This window comes from Lampetra planeri, chromosome 4, assembly GCF_965212315.1.
Source record: "Lampetra planeri chromosome 4, kcLamPlan1.2.h2, whole genome shotgun sequence".
In the NCBI taxonomy this organism is placed as follows: Eukaryota; Metazoa; Chordata; class Hyperoartia; order Petromyzontiformes; family Petromyzontidae; genus Lampetra; species Lampetra planeri.
In genome coordinates, this window is record NC_136110.1 from 10,342,878 (window position 1) to 10,362,074 (window position 19,197).

The window sequence follows — 19,197 nt, forward strand, 5'->3', positions numbered from 1 at the left end:
CCCCACCCCTCCCAGCCCCTCCCCACCCTGCCACTCCCCTCTCCACCCAGCCCACCCCTCCCATTTTTGGATCCACGACGGACGGACGGACGGACACAATAATCCCCTGTGGGCTGGTGGAACCAGGTGGTTCCTACCAGTAAAGCTCTTTATTCACAGGTGTCCTGTAAGGGGCTGGTCAGAACGTTACCTAAACAACAATATAAAAAAACACAATAGGAGTGCAAGATCTAGGAAAGGTAAACAACTCACGTAATAAAACATACAAATGAAACCTGACCACAAATGATAGCTCAACGAAGTTGCTTATCATGTTAAAATGTAAAGCAGCAAAATAATCGACTCTAAACGCGTGTTTCTTTGACAATGCAACAAGCTCATTGGGACAGTATATTATCAATGATACTCGAATGCATGTTGTATTTACATAGCGCCTTTTGCAAACCTGGCGTTATGTTTAATTTATAAAGAGAAATAAATAAACAGACAAGACGCCTCCTCCGTATATGTCCCTCCACAAACTAAATTTATTTTTTAAAGGTAAATGTAGCCACACAGATGGCCAATCATCAACGACACGTGCATTTGTTTACACATGCTATTTTCGTATAATTGGGCACCGTACAGTTGAGCCTTTGCATTACACCAGTTTGTTCCAAATGTAGCAATGTGAGCTCATGCATCCTGCAATTTGTTACCATTACCGAGTAATCACATCGAAAATAAGAAAATTACATTTCCATTTTATTTGGAATATGTAAGATCTGACTGGGTGATACTCAACTCGCAATGGGAAGGCTGTGAATTCAAATTCCGTTTGGGGAGCAACTGATGCCTCCGTGTTAATTAAAGTTATACCACTTTGTTGGAAGCCAACAGTGATCATCATCCTTGCCATGAACATATTAAATTACATGCCACCAATGGTTCAGGACCACTCAGATAGACACTGATCTATTGTTGAATTCGGGATATAGATAGGTTTTGTTCTGCCTGGATCTCACATTGATTTGTCACACAATTTCTACAGTTTATTGTGAATTTATATTGTAAATTATCAACGACTCAGCTTGTTGATCTCAATGTTTCCATTGCATCGGCATTTTCTTCTTTACTCTTTGGTTCTTTCGGTAAAGTAACGTAGGTATAAAATAAAATAAATCACGACGTTTCGATCGCAACACAAGCGACCGTCATCAGGTGGAACAGATACAGCAGGAGTACTGCAGAACCAAAGAGTATGGATTCCTGCAGTCACGAAAGCTTCAAATCATTTTCTTCTTTCCTTATTCATAACGTTGGCTTGACATTGATGTATTTTGTTCAATTGTGAGGCACAGTAATTTTGAAAGAGGGCACTAGCCTGCCCTTTTTCTCACTTGTGGCAACTTGTCAGTTAAGTGCAAGAAAACAGCAAAAGTAATAGATCTCAAAGCTGACCATTTATTCAAGTTTTTGGATAACATACAATTTGAGAAGCTATGGGGAAAAAGGGAGAAACATGCCACTTTTCAAGTTTTAAGAGGAGTAACAAAGAGCACAATAAAAGTAATGGGTTTAAGTGTATTCCTTCTCCTTGATAAATAAATCAGGTAAACTTGACACATTACATAGATTTGGACAATTACTTCTGGACCCATACATATCACATTAAGTATTGGTACTTTACCATAGACAACCAGTGCGAGATGATGCATTTAACTGTTTGCATGTGTGTTACTGTGTACTCACTTTGGTATACATGGTACGTGGGAATACATTGGGAAGGATGACTAAAGAACAACACTCTTGAGCGAGCACATTTCACCAGTAATTGCCAACAAATGCATCCCTATTTTCTAGAAATTGCATGGCACACAGGTGTGGATATTACATATTCTTTGGGTCTTTCGGTAAAGTCACGTAGATAGGTTCAAAGAAAATAACCTATCTACGTGACTTTATCGAAAGACCCAAAGAATATGAATTTCAGCAGTCACGAAACCTTTAAGTCTCGATATTACATGTTTTACATGACCATTTGATACACCACTTACACATCATATGAGTATTAGTAAAAAAAATGACAACAAAGTAAAATATATATTTTCAAACAAATTGTTGCCTAATGGGTTATTAGGAACTTCAACCGGCAGGATAGGATATGGAGATGTTTGCCCACTTTCAGTAATTATAATTTGAATTCACAACCAAGTTCTCGAAAAAAATATAAGGTCTCAGTAAAGGCACCAACTGAATGAGCTCCACATTTCCACTTTGAAGAAGCCATCGACATTTGTTTAACATTTTTATCGTGGTGTATACGTTTAAAATAAGCCAACAAGACTTCATCCACATATTCACAATTGCACTATTGTAAGTCGTTTGCTAAATTGCTCATAGGTGGTAGGTGCTTTAATTAAAAATGGGAAATTTAGATACACAGGCTGTGGTTGGCACACTTATGAGAATGCAGCTCCATATTGTGTATTAAATCCAGTTTTTTATTTATTTAGTATGACCAAGGTGCCTATGCCATCAATAGTATACTTGCACATTTAATCCACTAAACTCCATATCAGTGCATTACAACTTGAATGTTTTACCTCCCCAAATTCTTCTGTTCAGGTAGTATTGCACACGTGCCATTGTATTGCTTTCACTATCGTATGCCAGTTGAATATTCACTTGTGAAAGTAAAATTTAAAAAGGACTAAGCTTACAATGGTGAACCACAAATAAAAAACCCACGCAGGCCATTAATGCTTGTAAAATTAAATGTTATGGTAGGACAGCATGGCAAGCATTAATCCTTTCTGGCAGAAATACCGACTTGCAATTAGAAACCGCACCATGCAATGTTTACATTGCCCCATAAGTGGAGTTTCCAATTGTCAGTCATGTATACTTAGCTCTGATGACTATTACAAAAAATGAGTCTACTGTACATTAATCCATTACAAGCAGCGGTGTTCATGACAAATGTGGTCATTTTTAACAATTGTAAATGTGCAAGAACTTTGTTTATATTATTTAAATCATTAACTTAATTGGAACAATGTGACATTATTGCAACTAAAATCAGTTTGAAATGAGCTTATTCATTACTCCCAACAGGCAAAATATCAACACATCGTTGACAATATTTACAGAAGCTATTAAACTGGCATTTCTCCACCTTTACAGATACTTGTTGTGCCCTTTCACCATGGGATTTGTTGACTATGGGAACTGGGTGAAATAAAACTAAGTGCTATGATTAAATGCATACGATTGGTAATTTTTGTGGAATCATCAGTGATTTAAGACCATAAAACTCCCTCCGCATGAACCCTTCGACCTCAAGGTAACAGGGACTCAAGAGGTCATAGTTAAATTTGAACCTTAAATCCATGAATCCGCTTAAGCATATACATAACCACTTGTGTATTGACCAGTGGACATTTTTTTCTATATCACCGATTTTAATGAGTTTCATTTTTTTCTGCAGAGAATATGGTAATGCTGCAAAATTATTTTTGCAAAGGAAATTACTGTACACTTATAATTCATACAATTTAAACGTGTTCTTTTCCTGCCTATTTATCAGACTTGCTGATATTGGACCCCACTTCTCTAACCTGCGACTCAAAAGTCTATGTGCAGGCTGCTGCTGAGCTTTTTATGATATAAAGTGCCACGGTTGAACACATCCTCACCATAAGAATGTGGTATTTTCACCACTGACATATTTTAAGCAGGAGATGCGCACATTCCCCATGCTCGAGTGGGAAACCATTTTGAATCTTACTTGCGCATTAAAAAACAATTTGGACTCCAGCAACCTGTGAATCTTGAGGTTTAACATGAAACTACGGTTGTGCTGCTGTTTTGCTGTCTGATGTGTTTTCGGGTTGTACCGCATGTTTGGCACGACGTCCGACGTTTCGCTCCACATGTTGGGAGCTTCATGCTGGGACCACACGAAAACACAACATACAGGTTTAATTTTGATTTAAAGCTTTCGTGACTGCAGGGATTCATATTCTTGGTTCTTTCGGTAAAGTCACGTAGAAGGGAAACAATACAATTATAAAAATATAAAACAATAAAACTATCACGACGTTCCGACTGCAAACACAAGCATTAATCAGGTGTGAAAAAACACGGCAAGAAATTTTGAAAAAAGTGGCGGTTTTTCTCAACGTTAATAAAAAAAAACGCCACTTTTTTCTAATTTTCTTGCTGTTTTTCACACCTGATGATGATTGCTTGTGTTGCAGTCGAAACGTCGTGATAATTGTATTATTTTATATTTTATTGTTTCCCTTCTTCGTGACTTTACTGAAAGAACCAAGAATATACAGGTTTAATGTTAAACATTGGGGAATAAAACGACCGATTTGAGGCAGGTTGTAAGTTATAACGCTTTTGAGAATAGATAATCACACCTGGTCTCGAATTCATGGCTCAATCCAATTGACTGTGCTACACCAGCTGTTTTCCTTCATGTAAAGAAGGACTAACGAGTGGTCTTATACTGTAGATTTAGGTGTCTGGGGTGTTCACTAGCTTCAAAAGATAGTAGGTGTATTAACAGTGCAGCCACCTAATAGTTTTAGTATGTCTATCATACGAGTTTTAACATATACCATTATGTAATTTTCTAGTTGAGCTAATAGCTTGCTCAGCTTAAGTAAACTGTTCTACTACCTTATGGGCGATCAATTCTTTATTTGGAACCACACCAAAAACCCGTCAAGTTAGAATATCTCTCTCAGTGGAATAATGACATTTCAAATAAATACTTTAAGCCAGCAATAGCGGAAAAGGACGAACATAAAACGCGTTGCGAGTATATGACCAATCTCCAAAATCAAAACATTTCCACGACTGCGTTTGCTCCACACCAGAAACCACACAGAAACATGCAACTTCACCAATGTATACAACATTGAACGAGCATGTGTTTAAACTTCTTTTCAAAACATTTTCATGAGGTATTGCGCCAAGTTCTACACGTGTGCACACACAAAAAAGAAAGCACTTAGCTCCATGATGGGAGTGCTGTCATATTTCACAGGTGAACAAGCTGGGTTCAATCAGAGTTCATGCTGACCGCGTGACAACACACGCCCCTATATTATTGCCTCTAAAAAAATGTTCACGCAGATCCACAGCAGTTGGCTTTGTACTCATGTGCTGAAATAAAACACATGCTCGCAAGCAAACATGTACAATGTCACGTAATTTTAGACATAGAAACACACACTGGTAAACAACTACTGTGTGTATTCTTGGTTCTTTCGGTAAAGTCACGTAGAAGGGAAATAATAAAATAATACAAATATAAAACAATAAATCAAAACTACTGTGTGTATCAAGCTTTTGCGTAGACCACTTACAACACGTTCAATATTTCGATTGCAAGCACAATACAATAACATGAAAAAAGGAATTGTATGAAATGTAATGAAGCATAAAAAAAATTCGTCTATACAATAAGACACGGGTTGATTTTGAACATTCTAAATTTGGTATACAGAACCAACCTGTGTGAAGAACAAATAAAAAGCACAGGCATACTTTAATATATGTAAATGTGAACAATTTTAAGAACAAATTATCCTGAAAAATATTAATACAAGCTCACAACATGCACCTGTTATGGAATACAAAGCAAATTTCTTCTAAACATCAGATGCACAAAAAAAATCTTACAAAACATTAAGAATATTAACAGCAACATTTTTTCATTACATTTGAATGTTCATCAAACAGTACACTTGATACGTAGCACTGCGATAGAGAGAAAGCATGAGTGCAATGCCAAGGTTGGTAATGTGTTACTCAAGTCACTTAAAAATAATCACAATGCATGTTAGCCTTGTATTTTTAAATTGGCTAAAGGTCATACAAAATAACATTGTAAAGCAAACAATAATCCACATTATCTCTCTGTGGCTATAGCTTGACCTACGAAGTTAAGGATAACGAGGATGTATCAAAATGTTTATTTATTATAATGCTGTAACCTATAGCAGCGCCATTCAATCGTGGAACAGCTGCAATTCGGACGTAAGCATTTTTCTAATAACGGCAGAAGTGGTACACCAGTTAAAGATTCACCTCCAGGCAATGCTGCTCACATTTAGAACGTCTGAATTGCAATGACACAAGTTGGAATTATGCACATATCAGTGGTTGGACGGATGTGTAAAAAGAGTTCACTTAATAATTATGCGTGACAATTTGAATTCCTGAAAAGTGCTTGACCATTGGGTGCCATAAATGTTATTGGAAAAACCAAAAAGTAAAAAGCACTTGCATATGTTGTGCCGTATCAGCCAGATTTCAGTGTCACGGCCAATTTGAATGCAGCCATTCCACCAATTTGTAATTGTTGCCATGCCTCAGTTGTCAGCATATCGCAGCTTCATTACGCAATATATTTCACTTGCATTTACATCCCCAGAGGCCAAAGAACTAAATAAATTATTGCTGCTCTTGAAGGTTACAGTCATCCAATGTACCATATTTGATCATGCGATACATCTGCCAAAACAAGTAATAATTTCAACTTGCAACATGCACAGTATTCGCTCACTGTGGAAGAGTAAGAATGACTCTGAGGCACGAGGAACCATAGACTATTGGAAAAGGCAACCAGAGGGGTGAGCCGTTGCCAAATTCCCCAACCTCTGCTGTCCTCCATATATGAAGACGTTATTGCCCAATTAACGAGTGTTTACATTTGGGATGAAACTGGAACACCCAGAAAAAACACCCATCTAGCCACTACAAATATTGCACATGACTACCAGGGGGTTATGCCCTATTAACTATGCAAATTATACCTACATCGCACTTACAGGTTACAGAATTGTTAAAAGTCTGTTTACTTATCGAAACACCCTTGCTTGTCAGCACAGCCTACATACAGAAAATATATAACATAACTTTTTGCACTCACAAAGTGTACGGTTATAGCTTACACGGTTGAATATGGTCTGCATAACATGTTTCATCAATTATACACTTCCAAGTATGAGGAATTTACTCTCAGTCCCCAAAATTGCACATACTTACAGGTGTATTGGCATACTGTTGAATATACATAACTCAGGTGGCATTTTGCAGGTTCTTACAAAATTAAATTAAATTACTTGCCCACAAACCCTGGCTAAATACCTGGCTCAAAGGTTTCAAACCTATGAGTTATTGAGGGCTATTTTCAGTGGACAAACATGTGTATTTACTCATGAGTTAATATCAAGTTCATACCCCAGCAGTCATACAAATGTTTGGCCGAATAAACCTGTGCATAGTCTGTACCGCGCACTCTTATCAAGGTGACTCGACTTCGACAAGTCAGAACTGGTGAATTATTTCAGGGTCAGCACATGCCACAGGAAATATTTTCAATATATTTTGAATAAAGAATGCTGAATTGGACCCAGATAACTTTGCCAAGTACATGGCCCCAAAATACCCATAATAATAGTTGGTAATATATAATAGTGTTTGGACACGTGTTTTCTTTAAGCTTGGCTCATATTACATCTAAGTGTCTCAATGTTCAAAGAACAAAAGGGCAGTGTTAATCTCTGTTGCAGGCCTGAGCCAGTGGTGGAAATTCTACATTTCCAAGGCAGGGGTCGGAATATCCACAGAACATCCAATGTGTTCTTTTCACAAAGCAGGACTTGTTTTACCAACCGAAGAGTGATGACAGGTTGAACCAGTCCCTGATTATAGGTTGCTCATGTGTTAATTAACACATGAGCAACCTGATCAAGTCGAGTGATAATTCATCCCCACTACTATAACATAATTCAGGCTCAAGATTCATTGCCACCTCTCAGCTCCGCCCACTGTTGTCCTCCAGTTCCCTCAGATCAAACCCTTCCACCGTAGGCAACTCCAGCGGGGGCAGCTCTCCCAACGGCGTCAGGGCGTGCGGGAAGGCCGGCCCCAGGCCATGCTGCGCGACGCCCATCCCAGCCAGACCCCACACCTCGTGCGGGTCCACAAAGTGCGTGTCCGAGTCCAGCCCGCACGCCGGCAAGCCCAAGCCTGCTCTAACTCCCGGTGAGGCCGCGGCATCGGCAACTGCCGCCGCCGCCACCGCCGCCATGTGATGGCACTCGTCGGCGCGCAGTGCCTCGTTCTCGGCGCGAAGGCGCTCGTTGTCGGCCCGCAGGCGTTCGTTGTCGCGAAGAAGGAGGCCGAGCATCCGCAGCAGGTCTGCCGTGTGCGTGCGCTGCTCCTCCAACACCGTGCACGCGTCCTTGGGCACCTTGGTTCCGGGCAGCGTCGATTGCTCCATGCCGCCGAGCAGGTAGTACAAGAGCGTGTCGGGCTCGCGCTCCAGCGGGTCCCGGCGTGCGCCGCACTGGCGCAGATCCCAGCTCATGTGTGCTGCGGAGAGAGGTTTGGCATGGAGCCGTTAGTTTCCATCACTGCTGGCTTTAATTCGTTCGTTTCCTGTAGCTCAACTCTCATTATCATGGTTGGCTACGTACGGTGCGAAAGAAGTTCAACATACATACATATTCCCGAATTTGTCACCAGCAAGTTGAGATGGTTAATACTTTCAAACTGTATCCTCATGCCTTTCCTCCAATTACATTTTCATAAAATATCTTATGAGGTCAATGTGAATAACCTTGGTGAGAGTATATCTCCTTGTTACGAATTATCTTTTGATTTGTATTGTAATACTTTATTTTTCCAATATCAGCAGAGATATACCATCTTTATAATTGGTTTTGATAATTGTTCTTTTTTAAGGCCGTAGTTTGTGGGAGCGTGGATGACTGCCTCAGTTTGCACGAAATCAAATACCCCGATTAAGAGTTTACAAAAGCTAGGTATCGTATTTGATATCGATTTTCTTTTCTAGATTCTGACTGATGATGTAGTCAATGGTAGAAAACCCTTTTTACATGCATTTATTTAACTCACTCTGTCTGTTGTTGTTGTTGTTGTATCCTCAAATCTTGTAACTCAATTTTAACCCACTTCCCAATGTGGTATCGGCTGCAAACTTGGTATACTTATGTCATACTGATGACAATACCATATTCTATTAAAAAAATTAAGTATTTTTAAACATTCATTTTTATATGTTATGTTTCGGCTTGGGTCTAATTGTCCACGCTCAACTGACGTTGGCTGTAAATCACCACGGCCCCTTAGGTTAGTTATGGCAAGCTTCGGGGCCATTTCCTGGAGTCGTAGAGTTCTGCCATTACGAGTAGGGTACATTTCATTAAAGCGTGTTTTAAAAAAAGTAGTTTTAAATATTACTTATTATTATTAATGAGAAACCAACTTTCCAAGACAGCAAACTACAATGAACATTATTTGGTTTCTGATCTTCATAAACATTTGATAAACGTGTGCCAAGAGGTGAATAGGTTTGTAATTCTTAATATTAGTTTTATCTCCCTTTCCCAACAGCATGATCGAGGCATTGTTCCACAACTGAGGTATTTTATTTGTGTAAATGGAGTATTAATGTCCACTAATTTGTTCCAACAGCTAGCACCACCTTACTTATGCTTTTTACTTTTGTTTTATTTAGCTCTCGGAGCTTCCCCTTTCTTAATACCGTGAATGAGGTGGTTACCTCGTCACTTGAACTTCTGGGTTACTAGCACTGCATTTGCATAGGATACGTGGCCGGGGTGGAGGGTGGGTGGGGAAGGGAGGCGTCATGTTAGCGAGACGCACAAATGCGGCTCAACGCTGTGGGTTGCAGGTAACGTCATCACGCCTATGTGCGCAGTGGCGTCACCACCACGCAATTGTCTGCCCACGCACCAGGCAACAAAACTTGTTTTTGTAATATAGTATGATATTGCACAACTGAATATGGGGTTGGTGGCTTACTCGGAGATCCTGCACAAGTACAGGCAGACGATGCTTAGCGCTCAAGATGTGTTCCTGAAGAAGTGAGCGCGAATCAAATCAGCACTAAAAGGATTCTTTACACCATTGTATATATGGTGATGCGTTCATGACAGCATTCTTTATTTCCTATGAGCAACATATGAAGGCTTCATTTGGGGTATCGGTAATAGTGCTAATAATATAGGTGGTAAACGTTATTTTCATGAATAAAAATAATAATTTATTATAACTTCAGTATTATGTACTGTACTCACGAGTGCATTCTACTGTACTCCTACAATGCAGCGGTGGGAGACAAGGTTGGAGCTGCTACGCTCCAAATCCGGGTCACTCAGAGAAGAGCTCCAGGAACTTCATGCTCTTAGCGATGCCCTCAGTCTAAATTTCTGTGGTGAGGTGTCTTTTAAGTGGCACCCGACACTCTATATCCTGGTCTCGTGAGTTCTCACCCGGCTAAACAAATCAACGTAATGGAAATGTAATCGTGACCATGAATCGTTCTAATCAAATCGCAGGTGGTGGGGTCAGGTTGGCTGTGAATGTGTCGCTCTCATAGGCTGCTCGAGTGATGGGGGCGGGTACATTTCCTCAGCCAGAACTGCTTGCGCGTTCTCACTTGTAAGCACTTTGCAGATGTTTTACTTTCTTATATTTTTTTCATATAAAATGTCTCCAGGACAAAGAGCGCAATAACAAATGAGTGTTCTACAGGGTCGTGCTAAGCGAGGTCTGCCTGCATAGCCAATAGGTTGCTGACATGTCCTCTTATGCATAGCTCATCTCCAGCTATGCAGAAATTATATCTAAAATACATTTCTTTACATAATGAATCTGTAAAATCACTGCTGATGGGTTCTCGTCAAGATATTTCCTTTGGATGGTACTCCTTCCATGCTTGTGCTCTGTGCTCAACCTCCAAGGTTGAATGTAGAGTATCGCACCAGATGGCTTTAGGTCGTTTACCTTGAGGTGCCACTCCAATGCTCATCTGAGTAACCCACTCTGTTCCATCATGCCACAACATCCCCTTCCCGATTAAACTTTCCCACAACGTACAACTGCGACCTTCCAAGTTTCCCGATCATTAACAAAGTCCGTGTTAGAAAAAGTATTTTTGTCTGCACGCTGACCATTCGCTGTCCTCACGGCGCCTCTGGTAGAAAGTGGCTTGGCAGCGCTGTCGCACACGTCTGCGGCACTCATGGCTGCCGTGACATCTGCCGCACGCTCCCTGTCCCTCCTCTGGAGTTCTTCCCGGAGCCGCTGCTCCCGCTGGGCTCGGCGCCACCGCTCGCGCACCAGCCGCTGCTGCGTCAAGTGGTCCTGCTGTTGCAGGCGCATGGACAGCAGTGCCTGCGCGGGGGGTGACCAGATTTCAAATGTGAGTGTGCACTGGCCAGGTGGTGCACTTGTTACTTATTGCCAGCCCTATTAACATATTGTGGTCGACATTTTGCAGTTTTAAAGGTGGTGTTAGGAGTGACTTCAGCCTAGGTGCTTTTACATGGCGATGTCATGCAAATGTAGCATGTTTATTTTGCACCGTGTTTGTTATGCAAATACATTGTGATCTCACCATTGAAAATGCTACGCACCATCAAATGTTAGATCCAATATGAACGATGATTGAGATGCATTGCAATATATGAAAAGTACACCACATTCATAGCATCATGGACACAGTGATATAATCATTCACGTACCTGTTCAGAGTCTGTAAGCTTCATGGCCTCATCGAGTAACCCTAAAAAAACAGATAAACCTTTAAGAATAACAATGCAACTTGAATCTTGAATTTTACCTGTTATGGAAATATTGTTACACTTTTATTGACATTAAATTCGAATGTGGCACAAGGCTCGAAATATAAAGCTGATAACTAAATGGACTGACTTGCCAACCTGGATTAAGTTTATAAAACAAAATACTGTACATTTTCACCATCAGCCATGATCTATTCCCTTCTAAATGAAAGCCTTTTCATGCTCATGCCATCTCCGATTGGTCCTGCAGTGCTACAATCCACCTCACTCTTACATAAACTGATCTTTCAAGCTCTTGGGTGTTTTCTCTTCTTTGTCTGCTATTCTGTCACCAGCCTTGTACTAACAATCATCCATTCTTGGATGTGTCCTGCCCAGTCACTTTCCTTAAGTCAGCATATTGTTTCAAATTTTCACGTCTGACACGTTTCTCTTTCAGCCTAATTCCCAACATGTATCACTTTGTGCTACATTCTGTACTTTTGAGATGCTGTTCCATGTCCTTTGTCATAGTCTATGTCATAATATGTAATATGCACCTAAATAAACACCGAACAACTGTGACACCAATGTAACTGTTTAAAAAGTTTACCTTAATTTCACATCTACATTTATATATTAAACACAACAAAAAAAACAACATGATACACAACTGCCTGGATATCATCAACGATCCAAGTTATCCAACAAGAATTTTAAAATGTGTTAATGATAACACTTAATATTTACATCATTGTGGCCTTGAGGCACATCACCTGAAGCATCATTTAGCGACATCAATGCTGAAATCCCTCCACCCCATCCATGCGATAACATGCATAGTGGGAGTATATGCAGATGTCATAAGTTAGAATGAAAACAGAACACTGTGTCTGGGAGCCAGAATTTAACAAGCCTTTTCCAGATGCACATTTCAACAGCATCATTGCTGTATATCGATTTTATTTTGTATAACTGAATCGTGCATAGTTGCGCTTTGGCTTGCATCTTCTCTTTGTTTTATTATATGGCAATTATCACGTGTATTCTATGATAATGCAACTATATGATAAGATACACAAAGATATGTGGCTTGCAACAAACTGTTTCACAAAGTCCTACAATTCAACGGGCTAAAATGTGTGCTGAACTGCAGTGTCGTGCATGACCTAGCATGCCCTCACCAGCAGCTTTGATATGACAGGCAATAGCATCCTCATACTTGCCAGCTGCCAGAAACTTCTCTGCCTTCCTGGCTTGCAAATGGGCCTGCGGAGCCAACATAAGTCAAATAAATCACACAGTGCCATTTCAAAGGGACATCAGATCCATAGTAGAGGTTATTTACATGTCATTATGCATTCACATTTACGACTTCTGTCTACAAGGACATGGTTTGTAGATTTTGTAATATGTTGATTAGATCGATCAACTCCCAGTTTGCAGTTTGTTGGTCGTTACTTTAATAATTTCAATATATTCACGGATAATTAATTCTGATTATATTCATGCTTAGGTGTTGCTGCTGTGCCTTAAACGCCTGTCCAAATTCTATCCAAAATGGAAAAGTATGAATAGCCCATTAGTCTAACAAGGTGGGTATAAAACACAGCATGTACAGACTATATTGTCCTAAGGATATCTGAGCACGTATTAGACATTACTTAGGCCACTTGTTCGGGACAATTTTGGCTGTTCTCTAAGCGCTGCCCTCTAGCCAGCACCGGAGCGTCTTTGATGCAAATTCTGTTTTCACTCTAGTCTGTAGACTTTGTATTCTCCTTTGTAAATATATTTTCTGTTCTGGAGAAAGCCAGTGCCCAAAACATGACCTTGATCGAAGTTTTCATCGAAGAATGGACTTGCCCATATACCATCTCTGCCTATAAACAGCTTCCATATATCAAAAATCTCTTTACGACTACATGTCTCCCCGACTTGACCATTTGCTATTAAATGAACATTCCTTCACCGCTTTCTTTTAAGATATAATTTGTTACATTTTAGCTTGAACAGTCTTAAATAACATTTTGACGCTGCGACAATTTGCAAAAGCAACGTACAAAATTAACAACTCCTCGAGATGAGGCCGAACATCCCCCGTTTGCATACATTAACGGACAATAAGGGGCCATCCATTTAGTAGGTACGCACATATCTATCAAAACATGACCCCCTGCGTACGTACGTCTGACGCACACCCCCCCCCCTCCGAATCCTATAGAACGGCCGATAATAAATTCACGCAGAAACGATCAAGGATTAATAATATTGACGTGTTTAAGCAAACAGTCCACCGCTGGACTAACTCATTTGAAGGCCAATGTAGACAAATTATCGAGGCTTCACCCCCCCCTACCCCACGTTTCCTATGCGTACGCACATTGTCAGTAGACCCCCTATATGCAAGCGTACGCGTTTGTATTAACTCCCCTCCATGCGTTACGTACTAAATGGATGGCCCCTCAAAGTGAAAGAGGAACTCGCTAAACGTCTTGTGCATCGCGTCTAAAGCACGTTTTCACATTCTAGATTTGGAGCTTTCGTGACTGCAAGGATTCATACTCTTAGGTTTTTTTTTTGGTAAAGTCACGTAGGCAAAAAAATAATAATTATTTTATTTTATTCTTATTTTTTACCTACGTTTTCACATCCTTTGTGAATTTAGCTAATTTGTAAGCCTGGATCAGCACCTGATTCGAAAGCAGGAAAAAGAAACCTCACAAATAATGTACAAAAGCTTGCTTACTAGCCAACTTCGCCTCTGCCCAGAAAATAATCTCACCTTGTGCCACATGTCAGCTGTATACATGTGCCCATCATTGACCCTGATAATTTACAAGTCAACTGCGGACCCGTTTCCTCCGAAGGTGATGCTAATGCATACACACACTGTATACACTGTACGTGTTTTGTCTAATGGTATAAACATTTTAGGCCGAGTCAACCTATAGGCGGAAGGCAAACATTAATGTTGACAGTTATTCATTGAAATACTGTACATTATAAGGACCAATAAACATGCGCTCCCCTACTTTGATTACTGTATTTCGCAGAAAGTAGTCAAAGGCAGCAATCACCCACGTGTACTCACGACACAATGCACCATCATGTAGTGAGTATACATGGGTGTTGTTAAATACCCAAATGCAAAAAATCCCTGGGTTTCATCTTCAGCGAAGCTCACGGTCCACCCCAAACCGCATCCGCACAGTGTCAGATGCGGATACTTGATGCACAAATGAACCTTCTGGCGGTACCCCCGGCTCTCGCAATATGTCCGTGATGCAGTCAATTGTAGTCTGTTGATGGTCGGCGATGCAGCAATCGACTCATCTAGACGAGCTGTACACGATGTACCATCACCATGGTGCATACGCGAGAGCCTGCAGGGTTTCAGGGCAATCATCCTCGCTGCGTTTCGACATCTCGGGAGTAGCACCACCGATTTCGGATTGATTGGTACCCCAGTCGCAGAGTTAAGTAACACCCCTGGACAAAAAATAGTGTCCCTGAAATAACATATTTAATTGCCTCGGCAATTTTGTATTAGTTGGAACCCCGGGGCCCGGTCGTAGTGTGCGTCCGTGGTCATCCACAGCAGAACGTCACGTACACAACGACGCAATGTCAGCATCGGAGCGATGACTCTCCGCTTCTGGCAGGCTTCACCACCTGAGTGCGAAATCGTAGTTGTTGCTCTGCACCATCGTCAGATTGCTTAGCAACGCCGAATTAAAACAAAAAAACTACTTATGCGAGTGTAAGCAGTTAGCAGGAGACAGCAGAAGAGTAGAACACTCATCTGGGATTCTTAGAACTCGTCGTTAAATGCCCAAAGCCGTGGACACGGAGACTAACAACCTAAATAATTAGTCTGGGTTCGTTTATTCAATCACCAATGGCGTAATTGTGCCACACCGAGGAAGAGCGAAGGCCCCCCACGTTGGCCCCCGTTACGTTTCGCTGTTCAAGTTCATTGATTAGGTATAGCTCTGTGAGCCATTCGGCTCTTGAATCGGGTGCAACCGCAACAAACAAATAAAAAACATGAATAAGAAAACATCTTAAAGTGAATATGTGACCAAGTGCAAACAGAAAATCCAAGAAAAGACAGCAAAATATTGCACAAAAAGCACCGTACACCAACGCTGTGCACAAATCCCAGTGGGATGCCAGTCAAACAACAACAACAACAACCACAAGACAACTTATATTAAGGCCATCAGTCTAACTCCGTAGTACAACAAACATGGCCAAACCAAAAAACTTGTCGAAATCACCCAAATAAAGCCATGAAAGCAATGAAACAGTGATCATAGGAACTGTGACGGAGTTTTGTTAAAAGCCCGAGGGCTCCGAGAACACTTTCAACGAGGCAACCCGTACCTAAAGAACACGTAATCGCAGTAAAATGACGAGGAGAAACAACACGAACCATCGCTACGACAACACTCGGACGAGGGGGGGGGAGCGCACCATGTTGAGCGGACTATCCATGAGCCCTCGCTGGGGAGGGCCTCGCTCGGAGACGCGAGGCCTTCTGCACGACCGACGACTCATGCCGCCATCGCGACGATCACTAGCGAGTCGGTCACACGCAGCAGCAGCATCAACATCAGCCTCGCAACAACAACAACACCACTGTCACCAACATCGTCGTCGTCGTCATCGGCAAGCCTCGCAATTATCAACAAGCGGCCACACGGCCCCTGCCTGACCCGGCTGTTGTCGCGAGGAGCGCGTGACGTCATGACGCAACGTGACGTCGTGACGCAACGAGCTACGCCGGCAAGAGTTGCCAACCCTCTTTCGGGTGGTTCGCCCGGCGGGTTCCACGGGAACTAAATCACGCGACATTAACATCCTCGCCGAGGACATGTCTAGTTTAGACGAAGTTAGCGTGCGGGGGCGGTCAGCGAAATGTTCGCCGGTTGAAAAGGGCTCCGCACGCGCAACTCAGTTGGTAACCCGTGAACCACGCACGAAGTGACGTCACCGCGCAACGCGGCGACGTCACCGCGCGCAACGCCGGCCGATTGTTTGCGCGCAGCAACGGGGGGGTGGAGGGGGTGAGCGCCGTGACGTCACGACGCACGAGTCGCGGCATCTGATTATCGACGCGTGACGTCATCGCGTAACCGCCCACCGCTGCCCACGTGGGGTGGGTGTTTTTGGTGGTTGTTTTGTGGTGTCAGCAGCGACGAAAGTGGGGGGGGGACGCGGAGTTGACGTTGCCTCCTCCTTCTCCTCCCCCCCCATTGCCGCACGCACACAGAGAGGAGAGACTGCGAGCAGGTGAGACGCGGCGTTGCTTGTGCCGGTTGCGTGCTGATTTGTCTCGCGTGTCAATTGCGGTAGGTGTCAGTGCCTGGTGCATACACACACAACAACAACAACCGCCATTCGCCACTAAGTGGCGGTGACGTCACCACGACGCTTGTGCCAGGCCATGTGCACCTTGAGGCCACGTGAAGTGTCGAACGCCCGCTGGCAGGAGGTCACGGGGCAGACCCAGGTGCCACGGGTCGACTGACCGAGATGACCGAGATGACTGGCTGATGCACCACCTGTGCCCCCTACTGTACCAACTTGCTGTGCTTTAGCCACCCGGCGCTCCGCTCGTTGTTGTGAGCGTCGCTCCTCCGCCCTCCGTTGTTGTTGGAGGGCGACTGCCTCCAACTGCTCAGTAGCGTCCTTCACGAGCCTCCTCCACTGAGGCCGATCTTGACACCGCTGGTACCAGTCATCGGCAAGTCCACTCAGCTCCACATCCTCCTGTACCACATCACTCCATCTCTTCTCTAGCCCGTGCCGCGCCCGTTTAGCCCCCTCGATCCGGCCGAACAAAAGCTGTTTAGGCATGCGGTGGCTGGGCATGCGGGCTACATGACCCAGCCAACGCAGCCTTGCCTGCCTGAGGAGCTCACTGATGGGACTTTGCCCAGATCTTTCAAGGACTTGTGAGCTCCTCACACAATCCAGCCTGGTTAAACCCAGGATGGATCGTAGGCAGGCCAGCCTAAATGTTTCCAACCGGCGAAGATGCTCCACTAGGGGGGTCCACGTTTCGTAAGCGTAGAGAAGGGAGGGAATGACCGTGGCCGAGAAGACCTGAAGCTTCGTGCGGAGCGACAGACCAGGTAACTTCCACACAGCGTTACGCAACCGATGAAAAGATATTGCCGCTCGACTGATTCGGAGTGAGACCTCTGCTGATAAACTGGAGCCGGTCATAAGCACACTGCCCAGGTATGGGAAACTCTCCACTCTCTCCACAACTGCCCCATCACCAATTGGGAGTTGTGGGGGTGGAGTGTCCGATGGTACAAAATACCCAGGCAGGTGCTTAGTTTTGGTGGGGCTGATGGTAAGGCCCCACCTCTTAGTGGCACGCTCCAGTCTCAGCAGCAGCGTCTCCAACTCCTCTTCTGAATGAGCAGCTATTACCAAATCATCGGCATACATAACGTGGTTGACCAATAGGGAGCCAACCCTTGATCGCACCCGGGCGTCGATCAGCCTCCCATTATATCTGTACCAAATGGAAATTCCCCCGGTACAGCTATTGAAGGCTTCACGAACTACGCAGTCGAAATAGATGTTAAATAATGTGGGAGCCAGAGGACATCCCTGTCGCACCCCAAGGTGTACAGGGAAAGGCTCCGACTCCCGGCCACGTAGTTTTACCCGGGCCCGCTCACCATCATGAAGGTCCTTAATGATCGTGAGCAGAGGGTCAGGGACTCCGAAAGCACGAAGAACAACCCAGAGCCCAGGCCTACTGATGGTATCATAGGCCTTGACCAGGTCAATAAAGCAGAGATGTAGGTCTTTTTGGAATTCCCTACACCTCTGCTGTAGCAGACGGACAGAAAATATGGCATCTGTGCAGGACCGCCCTTTCCTGAAACCGCATTGGGGCTCCGCAAGCCTCTCCTCAGCGTGCCTAGCAAGGCGATGTTGAATAATCCTTGCCAGGACCTTACCCGGCACACTGAGGAGTGAGATGCCCCTGTAGTTGTTACAGTCGGTACGGTCCCCCTTCTTAAAGAGGGGGACCACCAGGGCATCCTTCCAGTCCTGCGGAACCCGTCCAGTGGTCCAGACCGTTGTTATGATGTCATATAGGGCAGTCTGTGCACAAACGCCACCCTCCCTCAGCATTTCGCTTGGGAGATCATCTCTGCCCGGTGCCTTCCCTGGTCTCAGACTCCGGATCGCCCTCAGTACTTCCTCAACAGCTGGTACCTCAGCCAGCCACTCACAGGGGGTGACCTCTTCCAATATTTGAGGGACCGCAGCCTCAGCAGGGTTATCCCCACTTTGTGCCATGATGTTTTCCTGGCTGAGAGATTTTCCCTCCCCCAGGACCTCACAGAAATGCTCAGCAAATCTGCAAACCTGTTCCTGGGGGTCGGAGATTGGATCACCGTTTTTTCCTCTAATGATGGTAATAGGTGTGGCGCTGCAGGTTACTTTTTTGATGGAGTTAAATAGTGATTTGTGATCGCGGGCCACTGAGGCAGACTCCATCTCCTCAGCAACCCGCGACCACCACCCATCCTTACAGCGCCTT

At 43.5% G+C, this 19,197-nt stretch overlaps 2 protein-coding genes across 7 annotated transcripts in view; one reads left to right on the forward strand and one right to left on the reverse strand.

Moving 5' to 3' along the window:
- Nucleotides 1-1,429: 1,429 nt before the first annotated feature.
- NRBF2 (nuclear receptor binding factor 2) lies at nucleotides 1,430-16,390 on the reverse strand. 4 transcript variants are annotated; one of them, XM_078593235.1, is made up of 6 exons: nucleotides 16,098-16,184; nucleotides 15,235-15,293; nucleotides 12,845-12,887; nucleotides 11,580-11,620; nucleotides 11,007-11,229; nucleotides 1,430-8,379 (listed from the first exon to the last, which is right to left on the reverse strand). In XM_078593235.1, exons 2-6 carry the CDS (start codon nucleotides 15,253-15,255, stop codon nucleotides 7,820-7,822), a joined length of 888 nt encoding a protein of 295 aa, XP_078449361.1. In that variant the 5' UTR covers nucleotides 15,256-15,293; nucleotides 16,098-16,184; the 3' UTR covers nucleotides 1,430-7,819. The 4 variants fall into 4 exon arrangements, with proteins under 4 accessions (XP_078449361.1, XP_078449360.1, XP_078449359.1 ...); XM_078593234.1 differs by having other exon boundaries at nucleotides 12,803-12,887; XM_078593233.1 differs by lacking the exon at nucleotides 15,235-15,293 and having other exon boundaries at nucleotides 16,098-16,390.
- Nucleotides 16,391-16,760: 370 nt separating this feature from the next.
- PEBP4 (phosphatidylethanolamine binding protein 4) overlaps nucleotides 16,761-19,197 on the forward strand; it is a 273,341-nt gene continuing 270,904 nt past the window's right edge. For all 3 annotated transcript variants that reach the window (XM_078593236.1, XM_078593237.1, XM_078593238.1), the window contains exon 1: nucleotides 16,761-16,916. The gene's annotated coding sequence lies outside the window, so the exon portion shown is untranslated. The remainder of the gene's footprint in view (nucleotides 16,917-19,197) is intronic.

Coding starts and splice junctions, on each gene's coding strand:
- NRBF2 (XM_078593232.1), bottom strand. CDS start 16,181: ATGAGTCGTCGGTCGTGCAGAAGGCCTCGCGTCTCCGAGCGAGGCCCT. Junction 12,888..16,097: donor TGGATAGTCCGCTCAACATG/GTGCGCTCCCCC, acceptor TTGGCTCCGCAG/GCCCATTTGCAAGCCAGGAA. Junction 11,621..12,802: donor CTGTCATATCAAAGCTGCTG/GTGAGGGCATGC, acceptor CTGTTTTTTTAG/GGTTACTCGATGAGGCCATG.